This window comes from Dermochelys coriacea, chromosome 5 (genome assembly GCF_009764565.3).
Source record: "Dermochelys coriacea isolate rDerCor1 chromosome 5, rDerCor1.pri.v4, whole genome shotgun sequence".
NCBI lineage: Eukaryota > Metazoa > Chordata > Testudines > Dermochelyidae > Dermochelys > Dermochelys coriacea.
The window spans coordinates 83,197,276-83,211,491 of NC_050072.1; the positions used below are offsets into that span (position 1 = coordinate 83,197,276).

At 39.8% G+C, this 14,216-nt stretch overlaps 1 protein-coding gene across 1 annotated transcript in view; it reads left to right on the forward strand.

Annotated features, from left to right (window-relative positions):
• Nucleotides 1-14,216, forward strand: part of ADAMTS19 (ADAM metallopeptidase with thrombospondin type 1 motif 19) — a 286,395-nt gene that overhangs the window by 66,064 nt on the left and 206,115 nt on the right. The window contains exons 4-6 of the mRNA XM_038403950.2: nucleotides 1,194-1,366; nucleotides 2,348-2,431; nucleotides 5,279-5,436. Of these exons, the coding sequence (XP_038259878.1) occupies nucleotides 1,194-1,366; nucleotides 2,348-2,431; nucleotides 5,279-5,436 (415 nt within the window). The remainder of the gene's footprint in view (nucleotides 1-1,193; nucleotides 1,367-2,347; nucleotides 2,432-5,278; nucleotides 5,437-14,216) is intronic.

The following is a 14,216-nucleotide window of genomic DNA, read 5'->3' on the forward strand; positions in this document are numbered from 1 at the left end:
TATGTTTTCAATTTGGAGTTTATTGTGTACTTAGAAACTCATTTACTCAAGTCATCTTTTGTGCATTATTTTATCTGTATATAATCACAGCAACTTTTACTTTGAAGTCCTGTTTTTCTAGTCCTTTTTGTAAAACTGAGGAAAGTGTTTCAATTAAATCCTCCAGTATATGACCCTTCAAACCATTTCTTCCAAAACAGAGTTTGTCCCCTGATATTTACTAATGAATTGGTCCATGTGTACAACATGCTCTTGTTCCTAGGTGCGTGAATGTGTTTCAATCCAGATTTTTCTTTCTGTGTGTTGGGGGAGGGGACATAGGAAGGGGGAGAGGTGTGTGGACTGCAGATTTTTCCTATATTTTCTGAAGATAGGGAGATACTCTTGTAACATCAGTGACCCTATTTTTGTGTCAACCCATGACTTTAATTAGTATTCTTCCAGTAGCCAGACTAAAGGCAAAATCCTCGTTTGTTTTACATGTGTACACTAGAACTAGGGAAGAAGGTGAAGAGAGTTTCCCTGGCTCTGATGTACTCATGCAGCAGCTGGACAGCATTCCAGCTTGAGCAGTATGCTGGACTAGCGGCTAAGATGCTTGAATACTGTCCATAGCCTCAAACTAAGCATGACTGGATAAGTATCCCCAGCAAATACATGTTAGCATGTATTAATTATTACATTGTATTATAAATGCATATACAGTAGAACCCCTATTTTACTAACCTACCTGGGTACTGAGGAGTTCATAAAATTCAGTGTCTGAGTTAAAGTAGTACAGTGCATGAGTTGCAGTATGGACCACTGCACTGCTTTTTTCTTGTCCCACAAACCATTGTAAAGAGATTTCTAGTGCATCGAAGGCATCAGAATATGAAGGGATGTGGACTTGTATTTCATCAACATCACCTTCATTATGGGCTTTCTACCCCCTCCTTCCCATTGGGAAAAATGGTTTGTATAACTGGTTGTTCATAAGACTTGTGTTTGTAAAATCAAAGTTCTATTGTAATCCTGTAGTTGTAGTTATCTCTCCACTCCCAGATGTCTTGGCTGTGACATTTTATAGTATAACTCTTTTTCTAGCAAATCCTAAAAATATCAAGTCAGTGATACTATATATAAATATATAATATAATATAAAACTTCTATTTTAAAGGATGAATTCATGTAGCAATATTTTTATGTTACAGATAAAAGAAAATCCAGGAATCAAAAACTAGGAGGAAGAGGAAGAAAAAAAAGATACTCCTATAAATTACCTCAGGAGTACAATATAGAAACTGTAGTGGTTGCAGATCCAGCTATGGTTTCATATCATGGAGCAGATGCTGCCAGGCGATTTATTTTAACCATCTTAAATATGGTAGGAAACTCTTAGAATTTATCAAGGCATTTTGTCAGAAAGAAAAATGTATGCCTGGAGATTGATTGAATTAATTATTACAGTTGTTCAACAGGCATAATTAACTCTAAGTGGACATTCCATAAAATTAAACAGACTATCAGAATGTACCATGAATGTTCAGCAGCACAGAAGCTATGATTCTGCAGATATATCTTGTACCTTCAATAATAATAATAAGCTAAAGAAGTGGGATTTGAATAGCATGATTGTTTGATTAGAAACCCATATTGTTATTTGAACTATATTCAGGTTGAATGCTTAGGACAAGAGTCTGATCTGAACTCATTATGAAGAGGTGACTCTTCTCATTTAGAAGGATCTTTTGATCTTCTTGGTGGCTGGAGAAGAAGCAATCTTACAGTCTCAGACAAAGTTATGTTTCCTCCCAGCAATGAATGTGAATGCAACACACTTATTTGATCCACAAGGCAGTGAAAATTAGTAACTGCAGTATGTAAAGAAAAAAAAAATCACAGAATAAAGGATCATGAAATGGAGAGTGGGTGAAAACTTAATCACGACTACTCTGTTTGGCCCTGTGAGTTATTGCTTCTTGCCATCTGTTACTCACTTTTAGCCTCGGTCCTGCATTTTTCTCAATGGGACTCATGGCATAACATTATGTACATGTGGAAGTGTTTGAAGAAATGGGCGATAGTTTTTATAGCTCTGTCAAGGTCATCTGGAAAAAGATAGAGCCCTTTTAGGATTCTTGGATCAAACACTGGATAACCCCTATCTGTCTCCTCCTTCCCACACTTCAAAAATGGTAATATCTAAGTATTGTGTTATATTTAATGTGTAGAAAATTCAAATGTCAAGTCAAAGTTCTACAAAATTAAGAGATCCTTAAATTCTGAGATTTGTTTTTTTTAAGGCTGTAATGTATTCCAATGTGAGCATTCATGTTTATTTTTTTGTTTTGTTTTTTTCTTAAAGGTTTTTAACCTTTTCCAGCACAAGAGCCTTGGAATTCAAGTGACTCTTCGAGTGACTAAGCTTGTTCTACTTCATGAGACTCCAGTAAGAAAGTACTGAATATGTCTTATTCTGTGACAAGACTTTGTAGAATGAATAGAAGGGTAGGGACATGTTGCTTGCTGCCTCATTAAGGCATAGAATACTCATCACTTATAACACCCTGATAATTTTTCTCTGTTATATTTATAATATTTATTTGTAGTGGCGAGAGACCCCAATCAAAATTGGGAGCTCGTAGCACTAGGTGCTATACATACACACAGTGATAGACAATTCCCATACCTAGTTTATTTCAAAATTGAGGGTATATATGGCTTTCAAGTAACCCAAAAATTGTAAATGATTTTTTCTTAGTCCAGGTTCATAATTTATCCTTTGTTGAAATTGGCTGGTATTTACAAACTTCAGTCCATTATCAGCTATTTTTTTTCCTGTGCATGTGGATATTTCACTCTGAAAGCAAAATCCTTTTAGTTTCAAAGCTTATAGTTAGTTGTAAAATTAGATATAGGTCAGTCATATCATAAACAAAACAAGAGTATAGCACCACTCTTTCATGATATGTCTTTCAGACATCATTTTAGAACTCATCTTTTAAATCCTGTTCCCTTGTTGAAGAGATGAATCAGCTGTTGTAATGTGGGTCATTCTTTGGAGTGACCTATTTGTAAGCGGAGGAATAGTCCTGCTACTGTGGGGAATTTTCCTGTCTTCTGCACTACCCCGGTGAAGTGGGCTAGTGAAAGGATTTGAGCCTCACTCCCACTTCCTTTACCCAGTGGCCTCCCTGCCTTTGAGGACTCCCCTTCCACTCTCCTGTCTGGCAGAGTCCTCGTAACCCCAACAAGGCTGGGCCCAGGATTCCTGGGGGGCTTGACCCCCAACCCTGCTGTGTCACCTAGGACAGGGGCTAGGGTGTCCCCACTCCGGGTACTCTCTCTGCACTGGGCACTTCTCTGACCCACGGACCATTACATACAATTTGAAGCAAATGCAAGTTATTTAAACAACAATTAATTTTAAAAAGAATAAGGAAAAATGGGAAAGGTTAAAGGAAACACGTCAACCGCTCTGTGGCAGGGAACATCACAAACAATGTCTCTGGAATGTCAGGGGAGTTCACAATTTGTTCCCTGTAAGTCCCAGGCCTTCTTCTCAGGCCCTGGCTGTGCTGCAGGGATGCTTTGGGTTGGACGCTTGCTCTGGTGGTGGCCACACGCTCTCAGGCTCTAAGTGGTAGGACCCTTCTTCCCAGTGTTGCCCGCGCCCTGTCGGGGTTACGATCCAAGCCTGGCCTGCAGAGCCTCTTGGCTGAGGCGTCTCCCTGTGCTGGGCCCGCTGCCCAGGGTCCCCCTCGCTCTCCCCAGCTGCTCATTGCACCCAGTTCCGGACTGCTCCAGCCCCAGCTCCACCACTCTGTCTCTGCACTGCTGCTGCTACTACTCTGCCGCCAGCTCCCTGGCCTGCTTCTTTGGCCCCTTTGGCTCTGGTTGATGCAGCTCTGCTCCCAGGACAGGTCTGCTCTGCAGGCTGCTTCTGTGACTCTGCTCCCAGCACTGACCTGCTTCCTGGGCTGCTTTTCTGGCCCCTCTGGCTCTGGTTGCTGCAGCTCTGCTCCGAGGGCAAGTCTGCTCTCTCTGGGCTGTGCCTCTGGCTTTGGGGCTGCAGCTCTGCTCCCAGGACAGGGTCTACTCTCTCTGGGCTACTTTTCCGATCCCTCTGGATCTGACACAGCTCTGCTCCCCAGCTTAGCTTGGGCCCCTGCTTTCTCCTTAGCTTGGCCCCACTCTGTCTGACCCAGGCAATTCCAGCTCACACGGAGGATGGGACCTCCCTGGCCTCCTGACTCCCTGATTAACCTGCCTGTCCTGTCGTTCAGGCTGAGCTGGAGTATTGGCCTCTCCCCATTGTTCCTGGGGACTCAGTCTCAGGGTTCTGATTTCCCATAGACCCTTCCCCTTTTAGTACTGGGAGCTAGCCAACCAAAACACCCCCACTGAATGTTAGTAAGGGGGCAACAGTCCCCTTACATATTGTTCCCTTATCATATTTTAAAGCAGTAGTATGTGGACTTTTTGTTATTTTGCAAAGTATCTGAAAGCTTTGCATAGTTTAGTTAGAGTTCACAAAAATAAAAAATAGAATATTATTATCCATATAAGAGAGATTTTTAACTTATACATTTAAATAAATTAAATTATACTTAGGCTAGTAGTTAAAGAAGCATTTCTTGTTTGGACATATAGTAATCCTCTCAGGAAAAAAGGATCCCTCAAATCCAAATACTGGATCTTGGTATCAGTGCTCTCCCTAGATGCAATGAACTACAGCTTGTATCAATGGAAGATCAGCACATATGGGGAGAAGAATATGGGTGAAAAGCTCCACTGTATGTATCTGAGGGCGTAATTTTCACCAGCATTGATTTAATTAAAGTCAAATGAAGATGGCTTCTGTTCTTGAAGTTAAAACAATTGTGCCATGTATATTTTATGACAAATAAAATAGAATATCTTTATTAACTGAGACAAATCATGTGCTTATATTTGTAAAATTATTTGAGAACATTTTTCTTTGTACACTCTATCTTATATATACTACAGGAATAAATTCATAAAAGTGAAAAACAAAGAATCAGAAATATATTTATATCTAGACAACTATAGATTAACAATGCATGGCAGAGAATTAAATCTATTATAATAGTTTCACATGAGTAATTGGGACTAACTGTGGGGTAAGGCATTGTTAGGAAATTCTGATATTTGGGTGAAAGTTGTGCTCAGCTTTGTTATCTCATAACTTGTAAACGTTGGCAATTAAAAGATGAAAGAAATATACATTGTGATTTACATGTTCACATAATAAAACAAGCAATTCAATTTTCAGGCAGATATGTATATTGGGCATCATGGGGAAAAAATGCTGGAGAGTTTCTGCAAGTGGCAACATGAGGAGTTTGGCAAGAAGAATGATATACATTTAGAAATGTCAACAAGTTGGGGAGAAGATATGTCATCAGTAGATGCAGCCATACTGATCACAAGGTAATATTTTCTAAAAACAGTCTCTTAAAAAAATAGCCTGATGTCTTCTTGGCAGCACTGTAGAGTTAGAGAAGTTCAATTGTCTTGTGAGGTGATACAGTTTGGCTTTAGCTTTAGCTATGGAAAGAAATGTGATGACAGCCTTCTCTTCTGTTCTTTTCTAGTAATTAAAGGGAGGTATTATTAGAGATCAAGTTGTTAGAAGGAAAGGTGCTGGAATAAATTGATGATATAAAAAGCAATTTGTCACCTTGCCCTGATGTTATACATCCTGGAGTTCTGAGAGCGCTTCAGTTTGAAGTGGCTGAGAGGCTACCAAAATATGCAATCTCTCATTCAAAAGAGCTACTGTTCCAGAGGCTTGGGGGGTAATACATGTTGTACCTTGGGGTGATCTGGAGAATAACAGACCAGTAAGTTTTAAATCTGAATCTGGAAAATTGGTTAAAATGATCATTGAAAATTAAATACCTGGAATGAGAGGGTCTAACCAGCATGGTTTTTATAATCTGCTAGCATTCATTGAATGTTTTAATAACCAGTTGACATTATTTAGATTTTCAAAAGGCCTTTGACAAGTTCCCTCACAAGAGGCTGCTAAAGAAACTAAGTAATCACAAGATAAGAGGCAAATACTGTCATTGGCCAAAAATAGACTAGGAGATAAAAATAAAGAGTTGGATTAAATAGTCAATTTTCATTATACAAAAAGATATTTTTGAGGGGTTCCTCAAGGTTCTGTACTAGTACTTGTACTGTGCTAGTTGTTGTTTAATAAATATATTAATGATCTGGAAAAGGATGAACAGCGAGGTTGCAAAATGTGGATGTGATGAGAAATTAGTTAGGTTAATCAAGACAAGAGAGGACTGTGGAGAACTTCAGAGCGACCTAACCAAGCTAGATGAGCAGGCAGCATGTTGGCAAGTGAAGTTCAATGTCAATAAGTGCAGAGTAACGTATTTTGGAGGAAAAAAATTAAACTATTCATACACAGTGCGAGGTGCTAAATTTACTGTATAAACTCAGGAGAGGGACCTGGGTGTCACTGTGGACAGCTCAATAAAGACTTCTGTTCAACGTGCATCTGCAGCCAAAAAAAGCAAACAAGATGTTAGATTACATAAGGAATAGGATGGCGAATAATACAGAAAAGTCAGTGGTGTCACCTCATTTACATTACTGATGCAGTACTGTTCACCCCATCTCTAAAGAGATATTGCAGAATTAGAGGGGGTTCAGAGAATGGTGACACAGATGATTGGGGGTTTGGAAAAACTCCCATGAGGAGACAAGAGAAAAGTTTATAATTGTTTACCTTAGAAAGGAGAGGAGGCACGATAATAGTACATATAATAATGAATAGTATAGAGCGGATTGGTTGGGAGCCTCTGTTCTCCCTGTTTCATATTACAAGAACAAGGAGACACATTCAATTAAATTCAAAAAGTGGCAAATTCAAAAACAGTAAAAGGAAACATTTTTTTCATTCTATATGTAGTTAAACTGTGGAACTCATCACCATGGGAAGTCACTGAGGCAAAGAATGTAGCAAGATTCAAAAAGGGATTGGACACTTTTATGGATAGCAAATTGATTTCAGTGGGAGTTAGCTGGTTGGGCATTTCTGAAAATCCCACTAGGCACCCATCTGCATTGTTAGTAACTGAAATACTTTTGAAAATCTAGACCTTAACCCCCCTGTACTTCCATTTCCTCTAAAATGGAGAATAACACTTGAGGTCTGTCTTGACTAGAATAGGAAAGAGTTTTTAAAGATGTTAGCTAGCACAGTCTAACTAACATTTTCTAAAACTAGTGGAGGTAAGGCAAGGTATACTTTAGCATGTGCTAGTTGGTCAGGTTGAAGCCTAATTTAAAAATTAAACATAGCACTATTCCCCTGTGATAGTGTGCCAGGAGGCCGAGTGATTAGTGTACCTGACTTCAATCTCCTTACTTCTCTGCCTGGGTTGCAGAGGTGCCTCATTCTTGACTTTAGGCCAGGAATCTTCTGGCCTCCACGGGCTCATCTGAGCCTCAGATCTTAAGGGGGTGTGGTAGGTGGATCTGGGCCCTGCTTGGGTTGCTAACACTCCAGGATTGTCCTGGAGTCTCCCAGAATTAAAGATTAATCTTTAATGAAAGATTATGTCATGTGATGAAACTTTCAGGAATATGTCCAACTAAAATTGGCAACCCTAGGACCCTCCCTCTCCACTGGGTCCCAGCCCAGGGCCCTGTGGAAATCAACATCAGCAGAATTCTCCCAGCACAGAGACTAAGCCTGCTGCCCTGGGCTCCTTCCTACCTTTGTCCCTTCAATTTGGGGCGTGGCCCGTATAATCCAAACTGTCTGTAGCTTGGAGTGGGCCTGGGTAGAGAGGCCTAGCCCCACAATGTCCTTAAAGTCAACTAGTAAAGTTCACTCACTGCCGGGTGCTCCCCAGTTGTGTCAATGGTCTCTCTTGGTCAGGGAAGCAGTACTTCTCCCCCGGCAGCTGTCCTGGCTGTCAGGCTTGTCGTGAAGCTCCCCTTAAGTACAGAGACCTCCTGCCTCTTCACCAGTCAGCCCTGAACTTTATTTTCTTTTTCTTTATCTTCTCTTTTTTATGGTGAATCAGACTTGACTGAATAGTGTATAGCCACCGCCAACAATAATTCCTTAATACTTAGCTGTTTATATTCTTTCAAGTTGCCCTTTGTCTTTCAGGTAGTGTAACAATGCTTTTTAATAATAACCCATTTCCCTGACGTTTCTACTAAATCACATAATGTAATTTTTGTTACCTGAAGACTTTGAATTCCTCAAAAAGCTTTTCCCTTTCTTTTTCAAAGCCCTTCTATACCTATAAAAAGTGATTAGTTGTTTGTTCCACCTTACAGAGAGCATATAATCAATCTTTGTGTCTATTTGTTCGAAAAAAGAGTTTTGTTTAAGCCACGATGGCAAGTTAGTACTCTAAAGAAAAGCACTTTGCTACTCCTATCCAGGCCCTCAACTCTAGGGCACAGTACAAAAAAAATCATCATCTTCTTTCATTAATCCAAATTTGTTGCCATTTCTCTTTTAAATGTTTCTGTAGTAGGCTTTTGAATTCCTATTTACTCAGCTGTATATCTCTGTCAATTCTTCCATTTCTTACAGAATTTTTAGCTGGTTTGTCCTACATTTCATTCCCTTTTATCCCTATAGGGATAGCCTTTAAGATCCAAGCTAATGCTATATGTATCCTCATCTGTACTAACTCTGTTACCCAGATCCAATTTAATTCTAGGATTATTGCTACTAGTTTGACTGTCATGATATGCTTTTATATTGTATGCCAAAACTGGGAATTATTACATCTGCCATCCCTACTCTTCCTGTTCTCCCCCACACCTGTTTTTTTTTGGACCCATCTGCAAGTATTTAACACTTCTCACCATTCTCTCCATAATTTTACTCAGAACATAAGGGCAATTGGTCTATAGGCATCCAGTTTTGTGGACAGTTTTCCTGGTTTTTGTGTTGGAATTACTACTGCATGTTTTCACCCTACTGATATCATTCCTCCCCCCCTCCACCCACATAGTGTTATATAATTCCAAGAGAACCCTCAAACTGCTTTTAGACAGATATTTAAATGTTATGTTACATATATTATCTTTACCCGAGGATGTATTCTTGCTGATATCAATAGCTTTTTAAAGTTCCCCCACAAAACCATTCATTCAGTATAGTATCTTCATTGTTACCTCAGCTGCATAAAAAATCCTCTCTTTCAAAAAATGTTTTTTAAATCTGGTGGAAAATTTTGCTTTGATTTTCATCATTTCTCACTTCTCAAAGTTTTTGCAAAAACTTCTGCTTCCTCGTTATCAGAACTTTTTAACTATTTGCCAGACGTAATAAGACTTGGGATGTGTTTACCTTTAGTCTCAATCCAATTCATTTTTCTAATTTGCCTGTATATTTGTGATGTCTTGGTATCTTTAGTTATTCATCTGCAGTACTTCCTCCAACTCTGATTTTTTTATATTGTGTTGTATTATTTTTTGTATTATTGTCTTACTACTTTTATACTTCATTAACTCTTTGCTGTTCATTGTATTTTTAGCTTTTTATAGGCTTTGTTCCTTTCTTTAACTGTCACGTTGCATTTCTTATTCCACCATAAAAGTGAGTAGTTTTGGGGTACTTTACAGAAACTGCTGCTATTAATCCCTTTGTTACATTGTCATTGAAATTCTCAGTCAAGCTCTGTGCAATCCAGCAAAAGATTGTGATATCCCATACTAGTCATATTTCACCATGAACTTCATTCAGAATTGCATGAATACAGTCCACTGACAAATTGCTAACGTACAAGTATTTTTGTTTCAGAGTAGCAGCCGTGTTAGTCTGTATTCGCAAAAAGAAAAGGAGTACTTGTGGCACCTTAGAGACTAACAAATTTATTAGAGCATAAGCTTTCGTGAGCTACAGCTCACTTCATCAGATGCATTTGGTGGAAAAAACAGAGGAGAGATTTATATACACACACACAGAGAACATGAAACAATGGGTTTATCATACACACTGTAAGGAGAGTGATCACTAAAGATAAGCCATCACCAGCAGCAGGGGGGGGAAAGGAGGAAAACCTTTCATGGTGACAAGCAAGGTAGGCTAATTCCAGCAGTTAACAAGAATATCAGAGGAACAGTGGGGGGTGGGGGGAGGAGAAATACCATGGGGAAATAGTTTTACTTTGTGTAATGACTCATCCATTCCCAGTCTCTATTCAAGCCTAAGTTAATTGTATCCAGTTTGCAAATTAATTCCAATTCAGCAGTCTCTCGTTGGAGTCTGTTTTTGAAGCTTTTTTGTTGAAGGATAGCCACTCTTAGGTCTGTAATCGAGTGACCAGAGAGATTGAAGTGTTCTCCAACTGGTTTTTGAATGTTATAATTCTTGACGTCTGATTTGTGCCCATTCATTCTTTTACGTAGAGACTGTCCAGTTTGGCCAATGTACATGGCAGAGGGGCATTGCTGGCACATGATGGCATATATCACATTTGTAGATGCGCAGGTGAACGAGCCTCTGATAGTGTGGCTGATATGATTAGGTCCTATGATGGTATCCCCTGAATAGATATGTGGACAGAGTTGGCAACGGGCTTTGTTGCAAGGATAGGTTCCTGGGTTAGTGGTTCTGTTGTGTGGTGTGTGGTTGCTGGTGAGTATTTGCTTCAGATTGGGAGGCTGTCTGTAAGCAAGGACTGGCCTGTCTCCCAAGATCTGTGAGAGTGATGGGTAGTTCTTCAGGATGGGTTGTAGATCCTTGATAATGCGTTGGAGAGGTTTTAGTTGCGGGCTGAAGGTGATGGCTAGTGGCGTTCTGTTATTTTCTTTGTTGGGCCTGTCCTGTATTAGGTGACTTCTGGGTACTCTTCTGGCTCTGTCAATCTGTTTCTTCACTTCAGCAGGTGGGTATTGTAGTTGTAGGAATGCATGATAGAGATCTTGCAGGTGTTTGTCTCTGTCTGAGGGGTTGGAGCAAATGCGGTTATATCGTAGCGCTTGGCTGTAGACAATGGATCGAGTGGTATGATCTGGATGAAAGCTAGAGGCATGTAGGTAGGAATAGCGGTCAGTAGGTTTCCGATATAGGGTGGTGTTTATGTGACCATCCCTTATTAGCACCATAGTGTCCAGGAAGTGGATCTCTTGTGTGGACTGGTCCAGGCTGAGGTTGATGGTGGGATGGAAATTGTTGAAATCATGGTGGAATTCCTCAAGAGCTTCTTTTCCATGGGTCCAGATGATGAAGATGTCATCAATGTAGCGCAAGTAGAGTAGGGGCATTAGGGGACGAGAGCTGAGGAAGCGTTGTTCTAAGTCAGCCATAAAAATGTTGGCATACTGTGGGGCCATGCGGGTACCCATCGCAGTGCCGCTGATTTGAAGGTATACATTGTCACCAAATGTGAAATAGTTATGGGTGAGGACAAAGTCACAAAGTTCAGCCACCAGTTTAGCCGTGACAGTATCGGGGATACTGTTCCTGACGGCTTGTAGTCCATCTTTGTGTGGAATGTTGGTGTAGAGGGCTTCTACATCCATAGTGGCCAGTATGGTGTGTCTGAATTGGAATTAATTTGCAAACTGGATACAATTAACTTAGGCTTGAATAGAGACTGGGAATGGATGAATCATTACACAAAGTAAAACTATTTCCCCATGGTATTTCTCTCCCCCACCCCACCCCCCACTGTTCCTCTGATATTCTTGTTAACTGCTGGAATTAGCCTACCTTGCTTGTCACCATGAAAGGTTTTCCTCCTTTCCCCCCCCTGCTGCTGGTGATGGCTTATCTTAAGTGATCACTCTCCATACAGTGTGTATGATAAACCCATTGTTTCATGTTCTCTGTGTGTGTGTGTATAAATCTCTCCTCTGTTTTTTCCACCAAATGCATCCGATGAAGTGAGCTGTAGCTCACGAAAGCTTATGCTCTAATAAATTTGTTAGTCTCTAATGTGCCACAAGTACTCCTTTTCTTTTTAAGTATTTTTGTGCTGCCCTTGCTATAATTTTCATTTTTTTCTCTTTCCCCATGTTTGTGATGTACAATTTCACTTCTATCATAAATGTAATAAACATTTATTTTTTCACCGCTACTAGTATATCATCACCTATTCCTTCCACAGTTTTTATCATATTGTTTATAGAAAGAGGCTGTGTCTGCAGTTCCTCTTTGCCTGTGGCGATTCTCTTCCTTTTCAACTAGATGCTTTGAGAATCTCCTTATGACTTCTGCATATGTTGCTAACAGTTTTTGGCTTTTGTATCACTCTAGCTTATCTTACTGTAATTCACTCTCTACATGCCTTACTGTGATTATTACCACAGTTACTATATTTGATCCTTGTCACTGCTACATAGTTTTCATAGGAATGGTCTCCCCAACATTTACTCCAACTCGTTTTCCCTTTACGAACAGTTGCTACATGCCCATACTGTCAGCAGTCATAACAACTTGGTGATGGGAGGATATATGATTTTTTTTTGGATATCTGAAACTCTAGTGTTATTTTCTCAAGTAGAGTCCCTCCTGTTAGTGTAATCAGCACTGCTGTTGATGGCTTGCTTTCTTCTTCTTGTTTACTAATTACTCACTTGATTATTAACACTTTATCTTCTCCTATGCTTTTGGTTATCTCATCATTGGTCAGTTTTAATAGCACTCCACATATTACCCCCTTAATTTCAGTCAAATACTTTGGTAGCTGCCTATTTATTTTAACTTTCCTTAACGTCTTAAGTTTTAGCAGTTTATCAGCTTGCTCTTTGTCTTCACATTGAATGAAAAGATCCCCATTTCACAGTCTTCTGGCTCTTATTATATCCCCTACGCTTTTAAAAAAAAATCCAGTCAACTACTTTCACAGAATTAATGTCACCTAATCTTATTTCTTTGGCTAGAAATCTTACAATTATAACATATTGGTTTATTATTTCCTTCCTCAGTTTTGCTTTTTTTGCAGATGTTGTCATCATGATCATCTGCTTCTTCCTTTCTTTCTTTCTTTCTTTCTTTCTTTCTTTCTTTCTTTCTTTCTTTCTTTCTTTCTTTCTTTCTTTCTTTCTTTCTTTCTTTCTTTCTTTCTATCCCCTACTTTGTATTCATTCTCCTTTTCTAGTAGACTTTTTCTTCATTTTCCAGAGTGATTTCATTTGGGGTCAGAAATCTTCCCGCCCAGCAAACTGCCCAGCCCAGCCTATCAGGCGTGAACTGATCCAGGTTCTCTCCTTTTCTTCCCCCTGCACGACTGGCATTGGCTGCAGGTCTAGCGGAGTGGGGCTAACAGGGCCCATAGGCTCTCTTTAACCCCTTTTGTGCTGGTGTGAGGTTTCTCTGCTCCATCACATCCCCTTATTCAGAATAACCTCTGTGACGGAGTGCCTGGATGGGCCAGACTGAGAATGCCACACTCAGGACAGACTGCAAGAAATAGGGCAGAAAATCCCCCAGACTGGTGGTTTATTCTATAATTAGATTCACCAAGCCAGTAACAAAGGAGCTTCTATAGCACCACACTGGTAAACAAGAAGCCAAACATAGCCCCCTTTAGGCATTCCAGCCTTTGGCTCCCATCTAGCAAACAGATCTAATATAGTGATAGGTTACTGAAAACCCAGTTCACCATTCTTAAAGTTCTACCAATACCAAAGGATCAGACATTTACCCTACTCTACCCTACCCTACCCTCTGGTCAGTCTGTATTTTAGATCTTATCCAAATATCATGCTCTCAGTCAATCCTTAGTAAACTAACTAAAAATTTATTAAGAAAAGAAGAGAGTTATTGAATGGTTAAGGAATCATATACATACAAGTAATTTTCAGTGTTCATAGCTCAGGATCATCGCAGTGATGTTATATCTGTTGGCTTGTAAAAGTCTCCTTGGAATTATCCCAACAGGTCAGAATCCAAAGGCAGCTTAGATGTTGCCTGTTATCAGAATTGCTGTTAATGGCAAACAATCCCATCCCATTAATATTGATGATAATGGAATTTGGATATTGGCAAAAGGCATGCTGCTTTTTAGTAACTTTTTTTGGAGGGAGAGGTCCTACATAATCAATTTCCTGGCTCTGGCCATGCACAACTGAGCACCTCTTCTGTGTTCCATGATTTTGAAATGACATATCTCTTGCCAATAAAGTTTGGATTCTGGATGCCCTACTTGAGCTTGGTGCTAAGCAAGTGCGAGCGAGTAGCCAAGAAGTTTGGTATCTCAAAGTCCATT